Below are 26,457 nucleotides of genomic sequence, written 5' to 3' on the forward strand. Positions count from 1 at the left end.
CATGGCGTTTTGAATGCCAGATCCTAAAAGGAAAAGGCATTCCAGAAGAAGTCATTCCTACCTTGATAAAGGCAAGGAAGGAAGTCACCGCGAAGCATTATCGCCGTATTTGGCGAAAATATGTTGCGTGGTGCGAGCAGCGGAGTGCTCCGATGGAGGAATTTCAACTGGGTCGTTTTCCTACATTTCCTGCAATCAGGATTGTCTATGGGTCTCAAATTGGGATCTATTAAGGTTCAAATTTCGGCCCTATCAATATTCTTCCAAAAAGAATTGGCCTCAGTCCCTGAGGTCCAGATTTTTATCAAAGGAGTACTGCATATACAGCCTCCTGTGGTGCCTAAGGTGGCACCGTGGGATCTAAATGTAGTTTTAGATTTCCTCAAATCAAATTGGTTTGAACCACTAAAGAAGGTGGATTTGAAATATCTCACATGGAAAGTGACTATGTTACTGGCCCTGGCTTCGGCCGGGAGAGTATCTGAACTGGCGGCTTTGTTTTATAAAAGCCCTTATTTAATTTTCCATTCGACATAGGGCAGAGCTGCGGACGCGTCCGCATTTTCTCCCTAAGGTGGTATCAGCGTTTCACCTGAACCAGCCTATTGTAGTGCCTGCGGCTACAGACGACTTGAAGGACTCCAAGTTGTTGGACGTTGTCAGAGCCTTAAAAATATACATTTAAAGGACGGCTGGAGTCAGAAAATCTGACTCGCTGTTTATACTGTATGCACCCAACAAGTTGGGTGCACCTGCTTCTAAGCAGTCGATTGCTCGTTGGATTTGTAACAAAATTCAACTTGTACATTCTGTGGCAGGCCTGCCACAGCCTAAATCTGTTAAGGCCCATTCCGCAAGGAAGGTGGGCTCATCTTGGGCGGCTGCCCGAGGGGTCTCGGCATTACTACTCTGCCGAGCAGCTACGTAGTCAGGGGAGAACACGTTTGTAAATTTTTACAAATTTGATACCCTGGCAAAGGAGGACCTGGAGTTCTCTCATTCGGTGCTGCAGAGTCATCCGCACTCTCCCGCCCGTTTGGGAGCTTTGGTATAATCCCCATGGTCCTTTCAGGAACCCCAGCATCCACTTAGGACGATAGAGAAAATAAGAATTTACTTACCGATAATTCTATTTCTCGGAGTCCGTAGTGGATGCTGGGCGCCCATCCCAAGTGCGGATTATCTGCAATACTTGTACATAGTTATTGTTAACTAATTCGGGTTATTGTTTAGGAAGCCATCTTTCAGAGGCTCCTCTGTTATCATACTGTTAACTGGGTTTAGATCACAAGTTGTACGGTGTGATTGGTGTGGCTGGTATGAGTCTTACCCGGGATTCAAAATCCTCCCTTATTGTGTACGCTCGTCCGGGCACAGTACCTAACTGGAGTCTGGAGGAGGGTCATAGGGGGAGGAGCCAGTACACACCACCTGACCTGTAAAAGCTTTACTTTTGTGCCCTGTCTCCTGCGGAGCCGCTATTCCCCATGGTCCTTTCAGGAACCCCAGCATCCACTACGGACTCCGAGAAATAGAATTATCGGTAAGTAAATTCTTATTTTTTTTTCAAAATAAAGTTTATTTGCGAGATGACAGAGCTAAATAGAAAACACAGAAGAAGTGACCTGCGCAGAGTTCTCAATGTATCATACATCAGTACAATATCAATAGAAAACATCATAATAGCATTGGAATGCATATACAAAACTATCTTAAGAAACAAGAAATAAACACCTGAAAAAAGCGAATTCCATAGTGTCATCTCTTTTTTTTTTTTTTTCAAAATAGTATAAGTATAAAATCAAAGAGAGAGAAAATTGAGAAGAGAGAAAGAACATATAAAGACAGGATAGAGAAGGGGAAGCAGAAAGAGAGAGAGAAGGGAGAAGATGAGAACGGAAGGAGATTATGAAAGGATTGATGAATGGTTAATTGACTGAATAAGAGAGTGAGTAAATGAATAAGTGAGTGAGTAAATGAATAAGTGAGTGAATGAATAAATGACCGACTGACTTGACTGGTCAGACCCGCACTCAGATAGCTAGCTAAACCCACAGCGGGGTATCGGCTTGTACAGACAAATGGGTAGGTCCTATCCCCTCAGCTAAATGCAGGTGAGACCTTAAAGTAGGATGTCCAGGGGTCCCATATTTTAAGAAATCTAGTGGAAGAGCCTTTCAGAGTGCTTGTAATATATTCCATAGAATAAATGTGCCAGACTCATCTCGTCTATTCTAGGGAGCTCGGGGACCTCCATTGAGCTGCTATGCAGCATCTGGTTGCAAGGACCATGTGAGTGAACAGCTTGTTCTGATGGTGGGACGCCTCAGGAATGTTTATTGTTAGGAGGAAGTAGTTGGCCTTAAAGGGGAAATTCAGTGATAAGATTGTAGTAGCCAGGGCCGCAACCTCCTTCCATAAGGGAATCAGAAGTGGGCAGTTCCACCAGATATGGAGAAACGTTCCATCAGTATTTTTATGACGCCAACATACAGGGGATACACCAACTTGTCAGGGTGTACGATGATAATGTCATGTCACAGAAACAGATTTGGGTTTGGTGCGCTGCATTTGAGAACAGCAGGACATACATTCAAGATGAGCAGTGATCCAGCCAGCCAATCACATCTACCACAAGCAGTGCACCAAACCCAAACCTGTTTCCGTGACCTGACATTATCATCGTACACCCTGACAAGCTGGTGATGAATACAGCTGCTGATGTGCCCTTTAGACACAGAGATCTGATCACACTACGCACCTCTCCTCCAGCCCCGCCATCTTACACCTGATGTTGGGACAGTATGTCTGATATGAGGTGCAGTCTTATGGCCGTGAGGATAAGCAGTGGTCTATCTGCTCTGGCATGGTGGGGAATTAGAATTAAACAACATTACATACATGAGAGGTCTTGTTACCTTACTTACGGAACCACCCTCATACTTTTTCAACACCCAATGGATGAGAAAGCTGCATTCGGGGTATTTCGAGAAAGTACAATTAGTATTGAGCATGCCTTATAATGTATAGTTTCCCTGTATGTGATAATACGGCAAGCATATTTGCAAATCTATACATATGTATGTAGCACAAGGAACTATCTATAATCACTCTGCTGAAAGGAATTGCACATTCACTGCCCCAGGCTAGCAGAAAGTGAGCATTGCTCATTGGAAATCCATTGATAATGATGGGCACAGATGCGTGACACTGTGTTGTTATGCAGTCTTAATGAAATATGGGCCATTTTTACAGCTCTTACTAATCATTCAGGATGCTCATTCCGTTTCTACAGATACCATGTAGAGCGCACACAATGTGAATGATTGTGAGATATTATCAGACTTTAAAGTTCCTTAAAAACAATATTTGTCTTTGTACATAGGCCTTTTGGTATTCAGTGATAGGACAATAGCACTTAGTAACAATAAATCCAAATGTTGCCAAATTAAATATTTCAGCATATGGTCCCGTTGCTACCTGGCAGCAACATCAGAAGTCTTAAAATATTTGTTTAGACCCCCTCAGATCTCTATGTGTATCACTTATACAGATCTGTGTATTACAGTACTCTACAAGATGAACAGCTGCATTTTGAAATCCCATTGTAAACAGCATTGCGGACACAGCTGATACACAAGAAATATGATGTTTGCATGAACCTCCTACACATAAGCTGGTGAATTTTTAATGGGATCTGGTCAGGATCCAACCGGTCGGGATCCCGGGGCAGTTGAAAATACAGATGCTGGAATCCCGATACTGCTCGGAATAACGGCTCTGGCATCCCGAATGAGATCACAATCCCGGCACTGGCATCCCGACAGCCGGGATCCCGAACTAATGACCACCTGACCGCCAAAGAGGTAGGGGGTATGGGAGGGTGGGAGTGGTAGGTTTGGGCTGCGGTGGGAGAGTTAGGTTGCATAAAGAGGGGTTAAGTTTAGGCTCCCATGGGGTAAGGGTTAGAGTTAGGCTGCAGGGGGGGGGGGGGGGGGGGAGTTAGGTGTAGGCTGCGGGGAGTAGGGGTTAGGTGTACGCACCACCGTGGGTTAGGGCTAGGCTGCTCAGGGGAGGGCGGGGGGGGGGGAGGGTGTTAGGTATAAGCTAGGGGGACGAGGGTTAAGAGGGGAGGGTTAGCAGTGGCAAACGCAGGATTTGCAAGGGGGGGTTTCCAGAACTGGGCGGAGCCAATCACGGGGGTGGGGACTGAGGTGACCCAGTATATACTGGGTCCGTAAAACTAGTGTGTCTGTGTGTATGTGTATATATATATATATATATATATATATATACACATACATACATATATCTACACATATATATATATATATATATATATATATACATACATACACACACACATACATATACACGGGTGGTCTTCAGTATGCCGGCGGTCGGGCTCCCGGCGACCAGCATACCGGCGCCGGGAGCCCGACCGCTGGCATACCGACACTTATCCTCCCTCGTGGGGGTCCACGACCCCCCTGGAGGGAGAATAGAATAGTGTGGCGTGCGTAGCGCGCCACCGTGCCCATAGCGTGGTGAGCGCAGCGAGCCCGCAAGGGGCTCATTTGCGCTCGCCACACTGTCGGTAAGCCGGCGGCCGGCCTCCCGGCGCAGGTATGCTGGTCGCCGGGAGATCGTAGTGAACCCATATACACATATACATAGCATATTAAACATGCATACATATATATATATATATATATGTACACACACATACAGTACACATATATATACACATGTATATATATATATGTATATCATATGTGTGTGTGGGTTTATATGTATGTATGTGTATATATGTATGCACATGGATATATATGTACTTTAATTAAAATAAAGTAAACTTTTATTGCACTTGCAAGTGCCACCAGGAAGACAGCAGGCTGCAGAGGACGCTAGACAGTCATTAATAATACTCATGCAGCTAAAAAAAAAAAAAAAAAAAAAAATTTTTTTTTTTTTTTTTTAGTGGAGGGGGGTTTCTGGGTACTCGGAAACCCCCCCTGGGTGCGCCACTGAGGGTTAGCATACTTAAGAACAGCAGCATTTCAGCCCCAGCTGTTTTTGATCTGTAATTTACTGTACTAGCTGCTTTAAACACATTTACCAGTGAAACCTTTGGTCTTTTTAAGTATTTTTGATTGGTTTACAATACCATGGAAGCTTCAGTGTCCTGACTCTTTTCACTCCAGCCAAACTGCAGCAGATGTGCAGCAAGCACAATCCACAGTGAGCCATAGACACACTGAGGGCTGATTATAGTGTCTGCTGATCTTTCTCTCTTTATTATCAGTGCCCTCTCATCATGACGTCACCGGGCAGATAGAAACGGTTGTTGTAAGCAGCAGGATTCAGGGTGTTGGGTCTCATCATGTCATGCAGATTGGCGCTTTTGTTCGTGGTAGATTCAGTACAAAATAGCTATTTGTTGGGGCACTACTTACTGTTGCCCATCATCGTTCATTTTACTGTCCCCTTAAGGGTGTTAAAAGTAAAATTAGCGATGCAGCGCTGGCGATGTTACCACGCTGTTCAGACGTCACATCGTGCTCATCGCAAAAAATGCAATTCCACCCATAGCATTAACTGATACGATTTTCTGTTGCAGTTTATGATACAATTGAGAAACAATTTGTTGCTAGGTAGGGAATTAGAATGGTGTCATTTTCTTTTCATTCGTAGGCATCAAAATGGTGATGACCTCCACTGGCTCCAGCCTCAGTGTATATAGACAGCGCATACAAACAGGATGCATGCACAAAGCAAAACATTCCAGTCACATAGTATTCACGTCTAGATGCTGCCTACCTGTGCTTCAATGGCTTACCTAGACGTCCCTGCCAAAGGGTGTCAGGACATAATGGGATGTTCAGTTGCACATACAGGGCCTATAGTTCACCGGAGTGTTGCCAGCATTATATCAATTCATGCAATGGAAATTCTGCTAGAATATTTGACTTTTTTCATCACTCTTAACTGCAGGGTATAAATAACATGATGATAAATGTTCACTTAAGGGACAAAATATAAACTGTTTATAACCAGGATTTACTTTCATTTGACTTTTCCTCAAAATAGTAACACATAAACATAGGATATGAGACATGTGTGTCTCTACGTCTTGGTATTCTACCAAGCTGAAATGTAATATCTTCCACGTAGTTCAGTGAAATAGTGTCATTCTGTGGCCATTTTCTCCTGAAAAATAAATTCCTGCCTGCTTGCTATTGGTAGTGATAAAAAAAAGCAAAAATGGAGTTTCCTAGCGTTATTCAGCAAGAGTAGTCAAATAAAACATATATAATACATGTAATATAATTTATGCACAAGTAACTCAACATTAAAAGGCAAATTATAATAACCACTCAAACATTTTCTAAAGTGTAACCTGATTATTTATCGTGGGTAGGATGAATTATACTTGGAATTGGTGTCCAAAATGTCTGCCTCTCCTTTGTATTTTTATTAATATTTTCTGTATTTCTTGCAAATGTAGAGATCTGTATTGTGTTCATGGTATCTGTAAAGTGCATTGCGTCCTGTTGGAATTGGGGAAAAACAAAGTAACATTTTTATTATTATGTATGTTATGATATATACTGTAGAATCAGTCAGGTACAGCACCTCCTATGTACAATTACCAATGCAACCCAGTATAGATTTATTGAGAAGTCATTTTGCAGGATAAAATAATTTTTTACTGACAAACTGAAGGATATTGGTAAAAACTCAACACAAAATGAAGGCTGTAGCCCGTCTCTCTATCTTGTGATGTTATTTCTTCATGTGATGTTTGCAATGTGATGTGATAAACCTTGTGATGTTATATGTTAGGGGACAATTTAATTAAATGTGACATAGGCCTACTGTAGGGGTAATGCTGGCGATGTGACATTGTGGCAGCATTTGATCTCCATCAACGGCGACATACATCTCTTCTACATCATACATGTTACCTCACAGCCCCAGAGGGTGTGCAGAAAACTGCACAATGTTATGTAATGGCCCGTACACACTAGGCGATTTTGTAAGCGATATCACTCATTTTTATGGCTTACAATATTACCCAGTGTGCATGCTGCTGACGACGGTCGAAGCGCGCTCCCGGGGGTCGTTAACGACCTCTTCTGTTGTCTGTATATGCAGCTCAAATTGACGATTCAGGTTGGCCGCAGCATGACGTCACTGTACGATATCGCACAGTGTGTATGTACACTGTCGGCGGCCTTTGGAGGGGAAACACTAGGCGATATTGCTCCTGGAGTGAATCACCTAGTATACGGGCCTTAGGGGATTTGTGCGGACTATGCATTGCCCGTACATTAAGCTGGGATATGCCATTTTACAGTGCATATATTTGCTGTTACCGCTTAATATGATGTATGTAGTGTAATGTGATGTGATAGACCCTGTCATGTTGTATGTTAATGTAATGTGGTGATATATATTGTGTGATGTTGTGCTGCTGAGAATTATACATCCCTGGCTGATAGTAGTTTTCACTATATGACTGATGGTTTGTGTATATTGGTTTGCAGGCCCTCTCCTGAATGCTAATCTACAGCAGCAGTCTGGCTATTTCAGTCATCCAGCGAATACTCCCTACTTCCCACCAACAATGGCAGACGAAGATCTCATGTTTAGAATGGAGGGTCTGGATAACTCCCACGTGTTGAAAGACCACTGCTCAGATTACAGTAAGGCTGACAGTGATGAGGAGGATAACTACATTATCTGCCCTATAACAGAGGACCCATCGTTACACCATGAAACAAATAACAAAAAGACACGCTCCTTTGGCAGTCTAACGAAGGAAACTCAATATGGTACCAGCTCATCTCCCAGGACGTCCTTTAGTTTCAAGGTTTGTCTCAATAATTTATTGGATGCAAATGTTGATTTCTAACCAAAATATTTCTAACTATAATGTAGTTTGTTAGTCCATACCCCTGCCCCAAGATTGTTTGTCAATGAATTATTTTTTCAGAATCATCTTTGGAGCCTGAAAGTGGGTCAATCTAGCTAGAATAATCTTTAGGCTGTTGTATTTTGGCGACATGTTCACTTCATTCGTTCTTCTTGTAGGTCTCAGCTTTATAACAAGTGTGCATAGTAACTGCATAAGTTTGAAGCCTGTTTGTTTGACACATACTAAAGCTATGCAATTGTCTATCTGATGATGAGGTTACACTCAGAGGCATTTGTTTTGGACTGTTCTTCATATTGTCCAACATCATTAGCACCAAGGAGATTTTGAGATCTCTCTAAAGGGCCCTACACACCTGCTGATTGCCGTGTTTGTGTGTGTGTCGGGGGGAGTGAAGTATATATGCTAATATGGACGATATTGTCCATATTGGCTTGCAGGCATAAACGAGCCAGCACCAACGATGAACGTTGGTGCCTACTGTGTCAAGGATCACAAACACGGGAACTCAGATGAACATTTTCGGTGTTTATTTGGAACAGCAGGTCACCACATATCAAGTTAAATCCATATGCAGTCGGTATTACAGGCAGTAGCATACAGGCACTCCCAGCATAGCAGACTCTTGATAGGCTCCAGTGGTCCCTAGTCTAACTCACACAACTCGGCCTATCACTTGGGTAGCTAATCCACCGTCAAGAGCAAGGTGACTCTGCCCTGATCAGATCTTACTAACTGCTTTGGGTTTCATTTACATTTGGATGTACAGTAAGTAATTTTTATGACACACCTCTCAAATGTAGCGGCACACGTCTGCTCTTATAGTGTTAATCTCCTTGAAATGCATTATCAAAAGTAGGCAAGTATGCCATGATGGCTCTCAGTGTTAGGTACCAGTAGGGCCCGACTGCCCATCTGTCAATTTGGCATTTGCCAGAGGGGCCTATGGGCAGGTGGGCCAGTCCAGTCTCCGCTCTCTGGTCAGTGCGTTTCCATGGAAATGGCGATGTGTCCGGGTGCCCCCCAGGACATGTGTTACCATGGAAATTGGTGTGCCATGAGTCCACGCCCCCTGACTCGCGGCACACCCCGTGCATCATGTCTGTGCGCGTCACAAATGCCAGGGCCAAATTGGAGCCCCAGTCTGTCCCTGGGTACCAGTCTATTCCCACAGCATGTTTCATCAACAGCTAGGCTAACCTTTAGGTTAGTTACATAATATCACACAGCGGACATTAAATAATCCTAACTGTAGATCAACTAGATTATAACACAGCACAGATGTTTTCATCTAAAAAGGGGATATTGACTTTTGACACTTCTCAAATCTGGCACAATCCACCAATCAACCCCTCAGGTGAGTTTTATCATTTCTACAAACGAGTTCAGCATATATATTTTGATATCAGAACGAACAGTTACTCTTTATTTTCTCTCAAAAACTGAGTAAAAAGAATTAGTTCCCCAATCCCAGTTGCTAGTGGAACTGCACACTGAGGCACCTTTACGAGGCTCCTCCATGCCTCTACTACCAAGTAATGATGGTGCAGTGCTGTGATTGTGACCAGCCAGATCCATAGGAAACTGCAAGCTTGTAGCTCAAGAAAAACCGTTTCAGCGGATACCTGGGATTGCTTTCAGTGGGCAGCGCTACATTTAGGGGAAGCGCAAGTGAATAAATATATCCACTACCTATATCATTGGTAGCTCACATCACATTGATTGTGAGGTATTTGTTTATGGCTAAATTGTGCGATGTTCTCTCTGTCCTACATGCAGTACTAATTGCCAGGCATGTAATGATCACGTGACCATCTGATTACTGCCTGCAACCCAAAGACAAGGATCTCCATGAAATGAATGCTGACTGTTTTATTGCCCCATTATCAGAAATGAAAAGCCTCTGAGCAGATTATACGCGTCTGGTGACATTCTCATTCCTAGCTCATGTAAAAAGGATACACACACCCGATAGCAGACCTGGCCACTCTGTAATCATGTAATGTCATAGCGCAGACTCCATCAGTGAACTTCACTGGGACACAGACCAGATGTTTCCCATACATCGTTAAGGCGCCCTCATACAGTGTACCACATACATTGCACGTAGACTTTCACCTCAGGTTCATAGACTTATTGTTTCCCATCAGCTGAATTAACTTGCACTCCAATATTTGGTTGATATGAAACATGCTTTTTTTACATCATTTAATTAATATAGTCCAGGTTAAAAGGGTTTTCCACCTGCTGCCCTCAGATCCCAAACATCTGGTGCTGTTTAAATATCTTTCTCATGTCATGGGTAATGTTGGTAATATATTGGCTCTCATTCCAAGTTGATCACTCGCTAGCTGTTTTTAGCAGCCGTGCAAACGCATAGTCGCCGCCCACGGGGGAGTGTATTTTCGCTTTGTAAGTGTGCGAACGCCTGTGCAGCCGAGTTTTAAAAAACAGTTTGTGCAGTTTCAGAGTAGGTCTGAACTTACTCAGCCCTTGCGATCACTTCAGTCTTTTTGGTGCCGGAATTGACGTCACACACCCGCCCTCCAAACGCCTGGACACACCTGCGTTTTCCCTACCACTCCCAGAAAATGGTCAGTTTACACCCATAAACGCCTTCTTCCTGTCAATCTTCTTGCGATCGGCTGTGCGAATGGATTCTTCGTTAAAGCCATAGCTCAGCTACGATCCGTATTGTACCCGTGCGATGCGCATGCGCATTGCGGTGCATGCGCAGTAGAGACCTGATCGCAGCGCAGCGAAAATCGGCAGCGTGCGATCAACTTGGAATGACTCCCTTTGCCTTAGTACAAATAATCTCTGCTAAAAAAAAAAAATTAGATAAAAAGAACTAATTTGCTTTAAAAAAAATCATAACATTTTCTACAGCCGTAGCTTTAGTGATTTTTTATTGTCATGCTGTTTCATAATGATATTGCAAGATCAATAATTCTCAAAGTAATGGCTAATGCATTATTCTCAAACAGGTTTATAACTGACATGGGGATAGGCAATGAGGTAAACACATTTTGTTTATAGGCTTCTTTCAGACTGCTTTTATTTACATTCAATGGCCATCCTTTCTGTTTTGTGATAAACTAGATTAAACCCACTATCGGGGTATTTTTCGTGTTACCCCTTTACCTGTATTTAATCATAACTACCTATATAACTTAACAACTAAAATAAAGACATGGACAACAGTGCTGGCATTTAAAATCTTTGTCAAATTTATTATTGACAGGTACTATTTTAAATTTTTACTTTAAATGATGGCGGAACTAAAGAACGGACAGGGAAAACAAACACACACAGAACCAAGCGTTGGTGTTCAACTCTCCACTCCACAACCCACCTGTTCAGGTGGTGTAACCATTTCCCGTCCAGGACAATTGGTTTACGCCATACCCCACTGCAAGGAGAGCGCACCCACTAAAGCCTAAAAACTTAACAACCAACAGTTCTTTACCGCCACATACTGAACCAACTAACCAACCACATAAACTGGGAGGGTGGGAAAACAGGAACCAAGAGGCAGATAATCTGCCTCAGCCTAGCTTCAAACAAAACTCTCCTCCCCACTTGACCACCATTGGCTGACCCCTAATAATGCCATTACAAACAAAAACAATCATAACACATCCTTAAAGTGGCAACCCTCAAAACCCCTTGTGGTTTAATATGACCTCAGTGATTACATATATATATATATATTCAGCCTTCGGTTGGACTATCTATGCCACTATTCAGAGCAGAATTCCTATTCTGATGTACACTAAATGCAGCTGCCCGGCCCCGTTGCAGTCACAATGCAGCCATTATCTACTTCCTCCACTAGCTGCTTGTAAGATGGCAAATCTCTTTCAAGATTTGCTTACTAACTTTCAATGCCCTACATAACCAGGGTCCAAGGTGCCTGAAGCAGCTTCTTCTGTGGTTAAAAAAGAGGCAGACTAGATGGGCTGAGCGGGTCTTATCTGCTGTCCACTTCCGTGTTTCTATATTTCTCTAACGTCCTAGTGGATGCTGGGGACTCCGTAAGGACCATGGGGAATAGACTGGCTCCGCAGGAGACAGGGCACTTTAAGAAAGAATTAGGACTACTGGTGTGCACTGGCTCCTCCCTCTATGCCCCTCCTCCTGACCTCAGTTAGAATCTGTGCCCGGCCGAGCTGGGTGCACTTTAGTGAGCTCTCCTGAGCTTGCTAATAAAGTATTTTGTTAGGATTTTTTATTTTCAGAGAGATCTGCTGGCAACAGGCTCTCTGCTACGTGGGACTGAGGGGAGAGAAGCAGACCTACTAACTGCGGATAGGTCATGCTTCTTAGGCTACTGGACACCATTAGCTCCAGAGGGATCGAACACAGGAACGCACCCTTGGTCGTCCGATCCCGGAGCCGCGCCGCCGTCCCCCTCGCAGAGCCAGAAGCCAGCGTGTGAAGCAAGAAGACGTCAAAAGCGGTGGCAGAAGACTCCAGTCTTCATATGAGGTAGCGCACAGCACTGCAGCTGTGCGCCATTGCTCCCACATCAAACCCACACACTCCGGTCACTGTAGGGTGCAGGGCGCAGGGGGGGGCGCCCTGGGCAGCAATTAAGTACCTCTTGGCATAAAAGGGCATATATACAGTTGGGCACTGTATATATGCATGAGCCCCCGCCATTATTTTACACAAAATCGCGGGACAGAAGCCCGCCGCTGAGGGGGCGGGGCTTCTTCCTCAGCACTCACCAGCGCCATTTTCTCTCCACAGCTCCGCTGAGAGGAAGCTCCCCAGGCTCTCCCCTGCAGATTCACGGTAGAAAGAGGGTAAAAAGAGAGGGGGGGGCACATAAATTTAGCGCAATATCAGTATATACAGCAGCTACTGGGTAAACACTAAGTTACTGTGTAATTCCTGGGTCATATAGCGCTGGGGTGTGTGCTGGCATACTCTCTCTCTGTCTCTCCAAAAGGCCTTGTGGGGGTTCTGTCCTCAAATAGAGCATCCCCTGTGTGTGTGGTGTGTCGGTACACTTGTGTCGACATGTTTGACGAGGAAGGCTATGTGGAAGCAGAGCAGGTGCAGATGAATGTGGTGTCTCCGCCGACGGCGCCGACACCTGATTGGATGGATATGTGGAAGGTGTTAAATGATAATGTAAACTCCTTGCATAAAAGGTTGGATAAAGCTGATGCCTTTGGACAGTCAGGGTCCCAACCCATGCCTGATCCTACAGCGCAGAGGCAGTCAGGGTCTCAGAAGCGCCCACTATCCCAAATTGTTGACACGGATATCGACACGGATTCTGACTCCAGTGTCGATGGCGATGATGCAAAGTTGCAGCCTAAAATGGCTAAAGCCATCCGCTACATGATTATAGCAATGAAGGATGTATTGCACATCTCAGAGGAAAACCCTGTCCCTGCCAAGAGGGTTTATATGTTTGGGGAGAAAAGGCAAGAAGTGACTTTTCCCCCTTCACATGAGTTAAATGAGTTATGTGAAAAAGCTTGGGATTCTCCTGATAGGAAAATGCAGATTTCCAAACGGTTACTTATGGCGTATCCTTTCCAGCCAACGGACAGGTTACGCTGGGAATCCTCCCCTAGGGTAGACAAAGCTTTGACACGCTTATCTAAGAAGGTAGCCCTGCCGTCACAGGATACGGCCGCCCTAAAAGATCCTGCGGATAGAAAGCAGGAAGGTATACTGAGGTACGTTTATACACATTCAGGTACCCTACTAAGGCCGGCAATTGCGTCGGCCTGGATGTGTAGTGCTGTAGCAGCATGGACAGATACTCTGTCTGAGGAGCTTGATACCTTGGACAAGGATACTATATTGCTGACCCTGGGGCATATAAAAGACGCTGTCCTATACATGAGGGATGCCCAGAGAGACATTTGCCTACTGGGCTCTAGAATAAATGCAATGTCAATTTCTGCCAGAAGGGTCCTGTGGACTCGGCAATGGACAGGTGATGCCGACTCAAAAAAGCACATGGAGGTTTTACCTTATAAGGGTGAGGAATTGTTTGGGGACGGTCTCTCGGACCTAGTTTCCACAGCTACGGCTGGGAAGTCAAATTTTTTGCCATATATTCCCTCACAACCTAAGAAAGCACCGTATTACCAAATGCAGTCCTTTCGATCACAAAGAGGCAAGAAAGTCAGAGGTGCGTCCTTTCTTGCCAGAGGAAGGGGTAGAGGAAAGAAGCTGCACAATACAGCTAGTTCCCAGGAACAGAAGTCCTCCCCGGCTTCCACTAAATCCACCGCATGACGCTGGGGCTCCACAGGTGGAGCCAGGAGCGGTGGGGGCGCGTCTCCGAAATTTCAGCCACCAGTGGGTTCGCTCACGGGTGGATCTCTGGGCTATACAGATTGTGTCTCAGGGATACAAGCTGGAATTCGAAGTGATGCCCCCTCACCGTTACCTCAAATCGGCCCTGCCAGCTTCCCCCATAGAAAGGGAAGTAGTGTTAGCGGCAATTCACAAATTATATCTCCAGCAGGTGGTGGTAAAGGTTCCCCTCCCTCAACAGGGAAGGGGTTACTATTCCACAATGTTTGTGGTTCCGAAACCGGACGGTTCGGTCAGACCCATATTGAATTTAAAATCCCTGAACATTTACCTGAAAAGGTTCAAGTTCAAGATGGAATCGCTCAGTGCGGTCATTGCAAGCCTGGAAGAGGGGGATTTTATGGTGTCTCTGGACATAAAGGATGCTTACCTGCATGTCCCCATTTATCCACCTCATCAGGAGTACCTCAGATTTGTGGTACAGGACTGTCATTACCAATTCCAGACGTTGCCGTTTGGTCTGTCCACGGCACCGAGAATATTTACCAAGGTAATGGCAGAAATGATGGTGCTTCTGCGAAAGCAAGGAGTTACAATTATCCCATACTTGGACGATCTCCTCATAAAGGCGAGGTCCAGAGAGCAGTTGCTGATCAGCGTAGCACACTCTCGGGAAGTGTTACAACAGCACGGCTGGATTCGGAATATTCCAAAGTCGCAGCTGATTCCTACGACGAGTCTGCCCTTCCTGGGCATGATTCTGGACACAGACCAGAAGAAGGTGTTTCTCCCGGAGGAGAAGGCCCAGAGCTCGTGACTCTGGTCAGAGACCTCTTAAAACCAAAACAGGTGTTGGTGCATCTATGCACGCGAGTCCTGGGAAAGATGGTGGCATCATACGAAGCCATTCCCTTCGGCAGGTTCCATGCGAGGACCTTTCAGTGGGATCTGTTGGACAAGTGGTCCGGATCGCATCTTCAGATGCATCGGCTGATCACCCTATCCCCCAGGGCCAGGGTGTCTCTTCTGCGGTGGCTGCAGAGTGCTCACCTTCTCGAGGGCCGCAGGTTCGGCATACAGGACTGGGTCCTGGTGACCACGGATGCAAGCCTCCGAGGGTGGGTGGCAGTCACTCAGGGAAGAAACTTCCAGGGGCTGTGGTCAAGTCAAGAGACTTGTCTGCACATCAATATCCTGGAACTAAGGGCCATATACAACGCCCTGAGTCAAGCGGAGCCTCTGCTTCGCAACCAACCGGTGCTGATTCAGTCAGACAACATCACCGCAGTGGCTCATGTAAACCGCCAGGGCGGCACAAGAAGCAGGGTGGCAATGGCAGAAGCCACCAGAATTCTTTGCTGGGCGGAGAATCACGTGCAAGCACTGTCAGCAGTGTTCATTCCGGGAGTGGACAACTGGGAAACAGACTTCCTCAGCAGGCACGACCTCCACCCGGGAGAGTGGGGACTTCATCAAGAAGTCTTCACACAGATTACAAATCGATGGGAACTGCCACAGGTGGACATGATGGCATCCCGCCTCAACAAAAAGCTACAAAGGTATTGCGCCAGGTCAAGAGACCCTCAGGCGATAGCTGTGGACGCACTAGTGACACCGTGGGTGTTCCAGTCGGTTTATGTGTTTCCTCCTCTTCCTCTCATACACAAGGTGCTGAGAATCGTAAGAAAAAGAGGAGTGAGTACAATACTCATTGTTCCGGATTGGCCAAGAAGGGCTTGGTATCCAGAACTGCTAGAAATGCTCACAGAGGACCCATGGCCTCTGCCTCTCAGACAGGATCTGTTGCAACATGGGGCCCTGTCTGTTCCAAGACTTACCGCGGCTGCGTTTGACGGCATGGCGGTTGAACGCCGGATCCTAGCGGAAAAAGGCATTCCGGATGAGGTTATTCCTACGCTGATAAAGGCTAGGAAGGACGTGACAGCAAAACATTATCACCGTATATATGGCGAAAATATGTTGCTTGGTGTGAGGCCAGGAAGGCCCCTACAGAGGAATTCCAACTGGGCCGTTTCCTTCACTTCCTACAGGCGGGAGTGACTATGGGCTTAAAATTAGGGTCCATTAAGGTCCAGATTTCGGCCCTATCCATTTTCTTTCAAAAGGAACTGACTTCTCTTCCTGAAGTTCAGAAGTTTGTAAAGGGAGTACTGCATATTCAGCCGCCTTTTGTGCCACCAGTAGCACCTTGGGATCTTAACGTGGTGTTGAGTTTCCTGAAATCTCACTGGTTTGAGCCACTTAAGACCGTGGAGTTAAAATATCTCACGTGGAAAGTGGTCATGCTATTGGCCTTAGCTTCGGCTAGGCATGTGTCTGAATTGGCGGCTTTGTCATGTAAAAGCCCCTATCTGGTTTTCCATATGGACAGGGCAGAGTTACGGACTCGTCCGCAATTTCTGCCGAAGGTGGTGTCATCCTTTCATTTGAACCAACCTATTGTGGTGCCTGCGGCTACTCGTGACTTGGAGGATTCCAAGTTACTAGATGTAGTCAGGGCTTTGAAGATTTATGTAGCCAGAACGGCTGGAGTCAGGACAACTGACTCGCTGTTTACCCTGTATGCATCCAACAAGCTGGGTGCTTCTGCTTCAAAGCAAACTATTGCTCGCTGGATCTGTAACACGATTCAGCAGGCTCATTCTGCGGCTGGATTGCCGCATCCAAAATCAGTAAAAGCCCATTCCACAAGGAAGGTGGGCTCTTCTTGGGCGGCTGCCCGAGGGGTCTCGGCATTACAGCTTTGCCGAGCAGCTACTTTGTCGGGTTCAAACACCTTTGCAAAGTTCTACAAGTTTGATACCCTGGCTGAGGAGGACCTTGAGTTTGCTCTTTCGGTGCTGCAGAGTCATCCGCACTCTCCCGCCCGTTTGGGTGTTTTGGTATAATCCCCATGGTCCTTACAGAGTCCCCAGCATCCACTAGGACTTTAGAGAAAATAAGATTTTACTTACCGGTAAATCTATTTCTCGTAGTCCGTAGTGGATGCTGGGCGCCCGTCCCAAGTGCGGACTTCTTCTGCAATACTTGTATATAGTTATTGCTTAAATAAGGGTTATGTTATGGTTGCATCAGGTTTGTCTGATGCTCTGTTGTTGTTCATACTGTTAGCTGGGTAAGTTTATCACGAGTTATACGGTGTGATTGGTGTGGCTGGTATGAGTCTTACCCTGGATTCCAAAATCCTTTCCTTGTACTGTCAGCTCTTCCGGGCACAGTTTCCTTAACTGAGGTCTGGAGGAGGGGCATAGAGGGAGGAGCCAGTGCACACCAGTAGTCCTAATTCTTTCTTAAAGTGCCTTGTCTCCTGCGGAGCCCGTCTATTCCCCATGGTCCTTACGGAGTCCCCAGCATCCACTACGGACTACGAGAAATAGATTTAACGGTAAGTAAAATCTTATTTTCTGTATCTTAACTGCCCCACTCGCTTATGCTGGCCATACATTATGACGACTAGCATCCTATCCGATTCCTCATAAGATTTCCCTTCTATCCCCCCAGGAGCCTCTAGCGCACGATTTGGAGTTTTATGTGCATACGATGAAGCATACAATCTATCAATCGATTGTGTGCCTCACAAAAAGCATGTGATCACCTGGAAGGAAGTGCCACTCAAAAATGATGCTGATCGTATATGATGCATTGTATGTGCATAAAACAAGGTACCGTGTGCATACGATTATGACGGATAATATGGGCTGCACATATGATCTGAGGATGCGACATTCAACCCACGGGGCTGCGCATCGCAATGTAATCATACCCAAAACATTTATGGTGTGCACACAATGCATCATACGACGCGTCTAAATCGTACATTTGTACGAGATATGTACCTAGTGTATGGCCAGCTTTACTGTGATGTGTAGATGAAGGACTATTAGCAGTACCAAGACTTTCCCTGAATTCATCTGGGAGACAAACTTTTAGCTTTGCGGTTACGACTTTATGCAAATCACTTCTGCACACAGTTCGAGAAGCCCCCACCCTAGAATCCTTTAAAAATAGACTCTAGACTTACCTATATACTCAAGCATTTTACTAATGTCACTTTAGTTTCCTTAAAAACACAACCCAAATGCTTAGATCTCTTTTCTGTTGAGCTTATTTTGTATCTTGTGTTCGTAAATGCATCAAGCACTAAATACATTATAAAGAGATGAAGGGGGATGTAATACGGTGTGGGAATCAGGAAGTGAGAGATTTTGCAAGTGTTCTCCAGTTTTTATAATGGCAATCATTTACATGGCAAAACCAGGTTGATTTTGCCTTATAAATGACTGCCGAATTAAAAATATTGTCAATCTCGGCTGAAATCCCAGACCTCTGCAAACTCTGACCCTACTATTACATTTCCCTGATTGTGTGGTCTGTCAAACAATTTTACAGGTCATTTGTAACATATACGAATCAAAATTGTTAGGTTTTAATAACCTTTTCTAAATCTGCGCACCTGCCAAAAGTTAACCACCATCTTTTGTTATTACTTCGGCATGTAAAAGTCAGATTTTGCTTGTCAGATGTGTTAACATTTTTCTAAAATGTACAAACAAAATGACGGCTATAATGTTATTGGGTGCTATGGGCAACACCTCCTTAGTTACAGATCATTATAATTTGCTTAGTTACAGGTCATTATTTTTCATTATTTTTAACATGTATTTATATAGTGCAGCGTATTCAGCATGGTTTAACAGTAGGTAATATACTAGTACCTTACTAGAACAGGACTTAATATTAACAAATAGGTGCCAATACTCTATAAATACCTTTGGAACAGATTTCACAAATATTCCTCATTGTGTACTATAGGGGAGATTTCTCAAACCTTCCAAAGAGGACAAGTGGAGGTGGATTTAATTCCAACCAATCAGACTCTAGCTCTCATTTATTATATACAATGATGACTATAGGCAATGCCTCCCCTTGTGCTGTGCTGGTGATAGAAGGGTTACTGGTGCATAAAGAGACACTGCAGCCTGATGAAGAGGGAATTATGTCTAAGCGCAGCTAGCTAAAACTAGTTTCTCTATAGCAATCCCCCAGCCTTCTTACAGAGGAGAGAAGGCTGGCTTAATACTGCATCAAACACACCACACATCTCCCCACCATTGGGGGTCATTCCGAGTTGTTCGCTCGTTATTTTTTTTCCGCAACGGAGCGATTAGTCGCTAATGCGCATGCGCAGTGTCCGCAGTGCGACTGCGCCAAGTAAATTTGCTATGCAGTTAGGTATTTTACTCACGGCATTACGAGGATTTTTCTTCGTTCTGGTGTTCGTAATGTGATTGACAGGAAGTGAGTGTTTCTGGGCGGAAACTGGCCGTTTTATGGGTGTGTGTGAAAAAACGCTACCGTTTCTGGGAAAAACGCGGGAGTGGCTGGAGAAACGGGGGAGTGTCTGGGCGAACGCTGGGTATGTTTGTGACGTCAAACCAGGAACGAAACTGACTGAACTGATCGCAGATGCCGAGTAAGTCTGGAGCTACTCAGAAACTGCTAAGAAGTGTCTATTCGCAATTCTGCTAATCTTTCGTTCGCAATTTTGATAAGCTAAGATTCACTCCCAGTAGGCGGCGGCTTAGCGTGTGCAAAGCTGCTAAAAGCAGCTTGCGAGCGAACAACTCGGAATGACCCCCATTGTGCAAACAGCAAAAGACAGAGCAGCTAGGCTTAAGTACATGGCGGCAATTTATTGACCAAACTTCAAATACTTTAACATTTTTATTATTGCTTGTAAAGAGAACACAAATAATCTAGCTGAACACTGGAGTGTTTTTCACCTTGTGGCATAAAAGAGACAAGCAAAGCAATGGTTTAGAGTCTTAGCACGTATAGGAGAAGATAATCACTGCAGGTCTCTGTCAGTAGAGACTGTGTGGACAGATGCTTACTCCGCATCAAACAAGCATGCAAAATCAGGATAAACAAGCCCTGCCGCCAATCCATCGAAAACAACCACTTTAGGCTGAAGCACCACTCATTTTATTATTTATTTATTAACAGTTTCTTATATAGCGCAGCAAATTCCGTTGCCCTTTACAACTGGACACAATGATAAGACAAAACTGGGTCATAACAAACAGTCATAGATGTAGGCTCGTATTCTCGCAAGCCCCTTTTCAATGTTCAAGATGCGGCAGTGGCCCACCAAAATCGAGGGAGTTGGGAGCTGTGTAATGTGTACTCTTTAGGAACTAAGGGGTCTATTTACTAAGCCTTGAATGGAGATAAAGTGGATGGAGATAAAGTACCAGCCAATCAGCTCCTAACTGTCATTTTTCAAACCCAGCCTGTAACATGGCAGTTAGGAGCTGTTTGGCTGGTGCTTTATCTCCGTTCACTTTATCTCCATTCAAGGCTTAGTAAATAGACCCCTAAGGACCTAATTCAGACTTGATCGTAGATGTGCAAGAAAATGCCCATCTATGATAAATTTCTCTGACATGCGGGGGGGGGGGGGGCGCCCAACAAAGGTCAATTCCACCCCACATGGCGGATCCAGCATTATTGGGGGTTAAACCTCTTTTTAGCATGTGGGGTCTATTCAATGACTGTCGGATCGAGAGGATCCGACAGTTCAGTATTCAATTAGCGGGCAATTCCGACCGGTTTTGCCTATTTTCGACAATGCTGATCCGACTTTTTTTGAAGTCGAATCAGCATTGTGGAATACGGGCCAAAATCCTGTTGAAATTGGCCACTAATTTGACAAAACACGTGGATCTGCGGCTAATCCGCCGATCCACATGTTCTACGACAAGTGCCGGTAAACGGCACTGTAATTGAATAGGTCGAATGCAAATTCGACCTATTTCTGTTGAAAAGTGCCAGTTATTTCAGTGTGGAGTGATGCACAAAGGGGCAGATGTAGGGTTGGTAGCAAAGTGACATACTTCCCAACTTTTAGCTCCGTTAGATCGGGACCATCGCGTGCCAAAAAAAGAGGTGTGGTCTATTATGGGAATGGGCATGGTCTCGGGTATGTGAGCGTCACTCAGCACGCCTCTGTTATCAGCATTTTGGGGGCGTGCACAGTGCTCCTAGAGCACTCCCTGCACCTCCCTGCACTGAATAGATACTGTACGCTTGCGCACGTCGCTGCTTTGTAGAGCAGAGAAACGGGTGATCAAAGGCTCCCCCAACTCTGCTCAACTTTGCTTATATGAGTATATATTCCATCCCTAGTCCTGCCTCTCGGGTCATAAGGTTTACTATGTGTGTGTCTGTATAACCCCATATGCGTGTTTTCACTTTCTGAGCATGTGCAATGCAAATACATACAATTTATGCTACACAGATGGGCATACTACTCCTTCTGCATCAGTCGCAGTGTGTCGTCAGTGTCACTGACTCCTAATGAATTGACAGGCAGCATATTTCTGTGGTGTGCCCACTTTATGCATTGCAGAACATTTGTTTTTCAGTGACTCTAGTATTTGATCCATTCCTTGGCATCTGGACGTCCAGTGAAAGGTGGCAGATTATCCTGTCTGTATGAGATTATGTACAATCCATTGCAGCAACATCTAGGGATTATTTGCCTGCACTTCCTGTAATGATCCACCAAAGTGACATTATCCAGGAAAGCACAAGCTACAGCCTGCTTATACCTCTTCCGCTGCCAGTAACAACTCTTATTTGGCTTTTAGCACACATCAAACTGTATGGGAGCCTTCTAATACAACCTGTATGTAAAATTGGTTTATTTCACACTGTATATTTGTCTATAAATGACTAGTAAAACATATCACAGTGTTCTCCCAGAGGCAAATGTATCCGTATAGCTGCAGTAAATAGGATTTTAAGTACCTACTGGTAAATCCTTTTCACGTAGCCCATAAGGGATATTGGGGAACACATTAGTACTTTGGGTATAGACGGGGTCCAAAGGAGCCAGTGCACTTTAAATTTCTTCCACTGGGTGTGCTGACTCCTCCCCTCTATGCCCCCTCCCACAGGCAGTTATAGGTAAAACAGCGCCTGAAAAGACATACTTGAGAGAAGGAACATAATAACGAGAAGTGTGGTGAGATTTATACACCAGCACACCATAACACAACTGGGCCAGCAACGGCTGAACATGTAACACCTAACAGAGAAACAGCAGAAAGTCACCGCACAGAGGCGGGCGCCCAATATCCCTTATGGATTTACGAGAAAAGGATTTACTGGTAGATATTTAAAATCCTATTTTCTCTATCATCCATAAGAGATATTGGGCAGGGCCGGTTCAAGGGCGCAGAGCGCCCCGGGCAGGAAATGGGGTGTGGCCTAATACAGGGGGCGTGGTCAATTACGCCCCCTGTACATTAAAAGCGCCGCTTGAATGCTGAGCGGTGCGCGATGACGTCATCGCGCACCGCACAGCAAAAGGTCCTCTCCACGAAGGGAAACTAGACGCTATGAGTCTAGTTCCCTTCGTAGAGAGGACCTTTGCTGTGCGGTGCGCGATGACATCATCGCGCACCGCTCAGCAAAGTTACTCTCCAGGAAGGGAAACTAGACGCATAGCGTCTAGTTCCCTTCAGGAGGCGGACGGGGACGGGGATCGGGACGGGGACGGCAGCGGAGGCGGACAGGGACACAGCGGGCAGCAGTGGCGGATCTTGCCACGGTGCGGCGCCCTCCGGATGGCGCCAGCGCCCTCCGGAAGGCGGCGCCCCGGGCAAAAGTCCTGCTTGCCCGTGGCAAGATCCGCCACTGATATTGGGGACACATTAGTACGATGGGGATGCCCCAAAGCTTCCAGAATAGGCAGCAACATGCAGAAACATCTGCAGCACCGCCTGCCCAAACTGGGTATCCTCTTTGGCCAGTGTATCAAACTTGTAGAACTTCACAAAGGTGTTCTTCCCTGACCAGGTAGCGGCCCGGCACAGTTGCAAGGCCGATACTCCACAGGCAGCAGCCCAGGAGACTTAGGAGCAGGTAAGGCTGCCGACACATAGGCCTCTTGGATAGTAAGCCTAATCCAACGAGCAATGGACTGCTTGGAAGCAGGGCAACCCTTTTTCTACGCATCATAGAGCACAAACAAGGAATCAGTTTTTCTGATCCGAGCTGTACGCTTGTCGCAGATCTTCATTGCACGCACAGCATCCAATGTCTCCGGAGGAGCAGAAGCGTCAGAACAGGACGGAATCACAATAGGCTGATTCAGATGAAATGCCGAAACAACCTTCGGCAGGAACTGCTGTCTAGTCTGGAGCTCCGCTCTGTCCTCGTAAAAGACCAAGTACGGACTTTTATACGATAAGGCCCCCAATTCTGAGACACGTCTAGCAGAAGCCAGGGCCAGTAACATCACCGTCTTCCACGTGAGGTACTTGTCTTCTACCGTTATCAGAGGTTCAAACCAGGAGGACTGTAGAAATTTCAACACTACATCCAAATATCAGGGTCTCAAGGTGCAATCAGGCAGAGGCGATTGCACAAGTGAGATACCGTCGCATCTCAGTGCGCTCGCAGTGCGGCTTCTGCGTGTTCGCACACTTCACCAGCCATCAGACTGCGAACGCGTTCCAGTCTGAATTAGGCCTCATGTCATAATTAAGTATAAGTAGTAATAATAATAATAAGAATAATAATATTTTTATTTATATAGCTTTCTCCAACAGGACTCAAGGCGCTTTACAGACATCAAGAACAATGCACATAATACAGAAGATTTAAGTATTACAGCAATAGATAAGCCACACAGACATAAAAGAAAACTTTGAGCTCAGAGAAGGCAATGCATGATTGGTGTAGGCATTTTAGGTAATAACTTCAGAGGGTTGTGTTGTCCACCCTCACAAGGTACCAGGTGCGGCAGCCAATACAATACGCAAGCGCATGAAGATCACTGTCCCAAGCTTCTATACAGAACGCTCTGTGCCTTCAGGGCCAAAGATCGCAGTTTTATACATTTCAACTAGAGATGTGCGGGATTGGATTTACTCGGTTACTCGAAATTAACACAAGTTCGGATTTATCCGTATTTTTAATATTGGCTATCCAAAACACGTGACATCCAAGAGCCAATAAGATGCAGTTTTGAGATCCGGGTAATTCCATGTAAATCCAAACCCGCACATCTCTAATTTCAACATGAACAAGGCTATGACATCTGTAAACAAGCTATAAAATCTCCCTTTCTCTGTGTTACTTACTTAATTTTTCTGTGTAACTTTTTTGATTTTTATTATACTTAAAATATGGTCTGTATTGGGCTTGCATGCCCTGTTTTTCTTTACCTGTGCTTTCACAAACCATGTTAAATAAAGAATTCTAAACAACAGAACTTAATATCAGTCATATTTTCTAGCTTAACATATGCGATCAATATCGCAATGCGGTGATGGAGGCCCCCCGCGATACCTGTGAGGTGGTCTGCGGGGGGTCTCCGTCACTTCCCTGAGGTCCCCACACTGCCTTGACACCGGGTAGCAGCAGCAGGCTACCCCCGGCGCCTCCTCCCCCTGCAGCCGGAAGGACGTCCGGCTGCGTTGCTAGGGGGAGGCGGAGACTACCTTCCGGGTCCAGGGCAGCCTGGAGGAAGGTAAGCTGGGGGGAGGGGGGTCGGCGTCTGCGGCGGGGTTGGCGGGTTGCGGCGGACGTCGATAAGAAGCCCCGTGGCTTCTATAAGGTATCGCCATCCAGAGATGGCGATACCCTGGACGGCGAAAACGCTGCGGTACGGTCTTAGTAAATTTGAAAATGCGGAAAACCCCCCGTTTTCGGGGGTTTTAACGCATTTTTGCTTTAGTACATCCCGCCCACAACCTTATCCATTATTTACTATAACCTGCAACCTGTATTAAAAATGCAAATAACTTGCAATTGCATGCGACTTAATCGCACACTGTCTAATGGTGCCCATACACTTGTGCGATGCCCCGCGACGCAACATCACGGGGCATCATACCGGCAGTTCCCTGAACTGCCAAAGTGATTACCATGCGATCATGCACTAGATCGCATGGTAATCACGTGATGGGCACGTCGCCGCCGAGTGGGAGCGGCTTCCGTCCACTCCCAGCGGGTGCCCATCACACATCGCATATAGCATGTGTTTTTAAAAACACATGCAATCACACTGCGATTCGATAAATATTAAGTGCAGCACATACTATCTTGAGACGCGAGATTCGACCGGCGTTGCCGCGCATCGCGTCGAAAGGTACCTAAAATGTGCATACAGTCCTTCGATTTCTCTCACAGATCTGGTCGAAATCAAAGGTCAGCACCGATTATCTCACAAGTGTATGGGCACCATAACTGAGCGATGTGTGACCTGCATTAACAAATACCTTCATCTAATTTATCTGACCCTGACAACATGCAATACCCACCAACACTGCAACAGGAAATTAAAATTAATCTCCCTTTATTCAAGTTGCAGAATTAGACAAAGCATCCATCCATCCATACATACATACATACATATACTTGCTTACGCTCCCGGAATGGCTGTAAGGCTCCTGAAAATCAGGTGGTGCTCCCGGCCTCCCGGAAGAGTGAGCAAGTCTCCCGGCCAGTCGCCATCTTCCTGTACCCCACTGCAGACGGGGGTCCGATGACGCAATTCACGTTGAATCATGTCATTATGGCCCCGCCCCCCTGCGTCACATTGCCTGTAATCTCATCTTTATGTAGCGGGGGCGGGTCTGTGATGACGTGATTTTGCGCACATGCCCCCACTACACCCCTAACCTAGTGTTCACTCTAGGAGTGAAATCGGGCAGGGCGCCGGAGTCCGGGGGCACATGTGTGCGCGCTCGAAATGGGGGCGCGGCCACGCAATTTAGGGGGCGTGGCCACGCCTCCGTCATTTTAGGGGGCGGTGCGGCCCACAGACGCTACTATAGAGAGCGTCTGTGGCCGGCGACGTCACTGTTGGGGGCGTGCCCAGCACCTCCGTCGGTGCTGGGCTTCCCCCAGCCCTCTCCCAATGCGTGAATGGATGCCGCGCGCATGCGCACGGCATCTATACACGCCGGGAGGGCATGGAGCGAGCGGCTGTTCTAGCAGGGCGCCGCAAAAGGGGCAGGGCGGGTTTTGCCTGTTAAAAAACGGGCAGGGCGCGGCGCCCTGCTAAAACAGCCTAGAGTGAACACTACTAACCATCATCACCTCCCACTGCTACGCCCCCAATATGCTGCACCACGTTCCCCACCATGCCAAGCTGGCAGCCTCCTCCCGGACAGAATATCGGCAAGTTTGAT

General features: G+C 46.0%; 1 protein-coding gene across 7 annotated transcripts in view; it reads left to right on the plus strand.

The window, feature by feature from the left end:
* The window catches only part of EEF2K (eukaryotic elongation factor 2 kinase), a 117,271-nt gene that overhangs the window by 10,268 nt on the left and 80,546 nt on the right, over positions 1-26,457 (plus strand). For all 7 annotated transcript variants that reach the window (XM_063934449.1, XM_063934455.1, XM_063934454.1 and 4 more), the window contains exon 2: positions 7,551-7,876. In XM_063934449.1, the coding sequence (XP_063790519.1) occupies positions 7,631-7,876 (246 nt within the window). In that variant the 5' untranslated portion in view covers positions 7,551-7,630. The remainder of the gene's footprint in view (positions 1-7,550; positions 7,877-26,457) is intronic.

The sequence above is a fragment of the Pseudophryne corroboree genome, chromosome 7 (assembly GCF_028390025.1).
Source record: "Pseudophryne corroboree isolate aPseCor3 chromosome 7, aPseCor3.hap2, whole genome shotgun sequence".
Taxonomy (NCBI): domain Eukaryota; kingdom Metazoa; phylum Chordata; class Amphibia; order Anura; family Myobatrachidae; genus Pseudophryne; species Pseudophryne corroboree.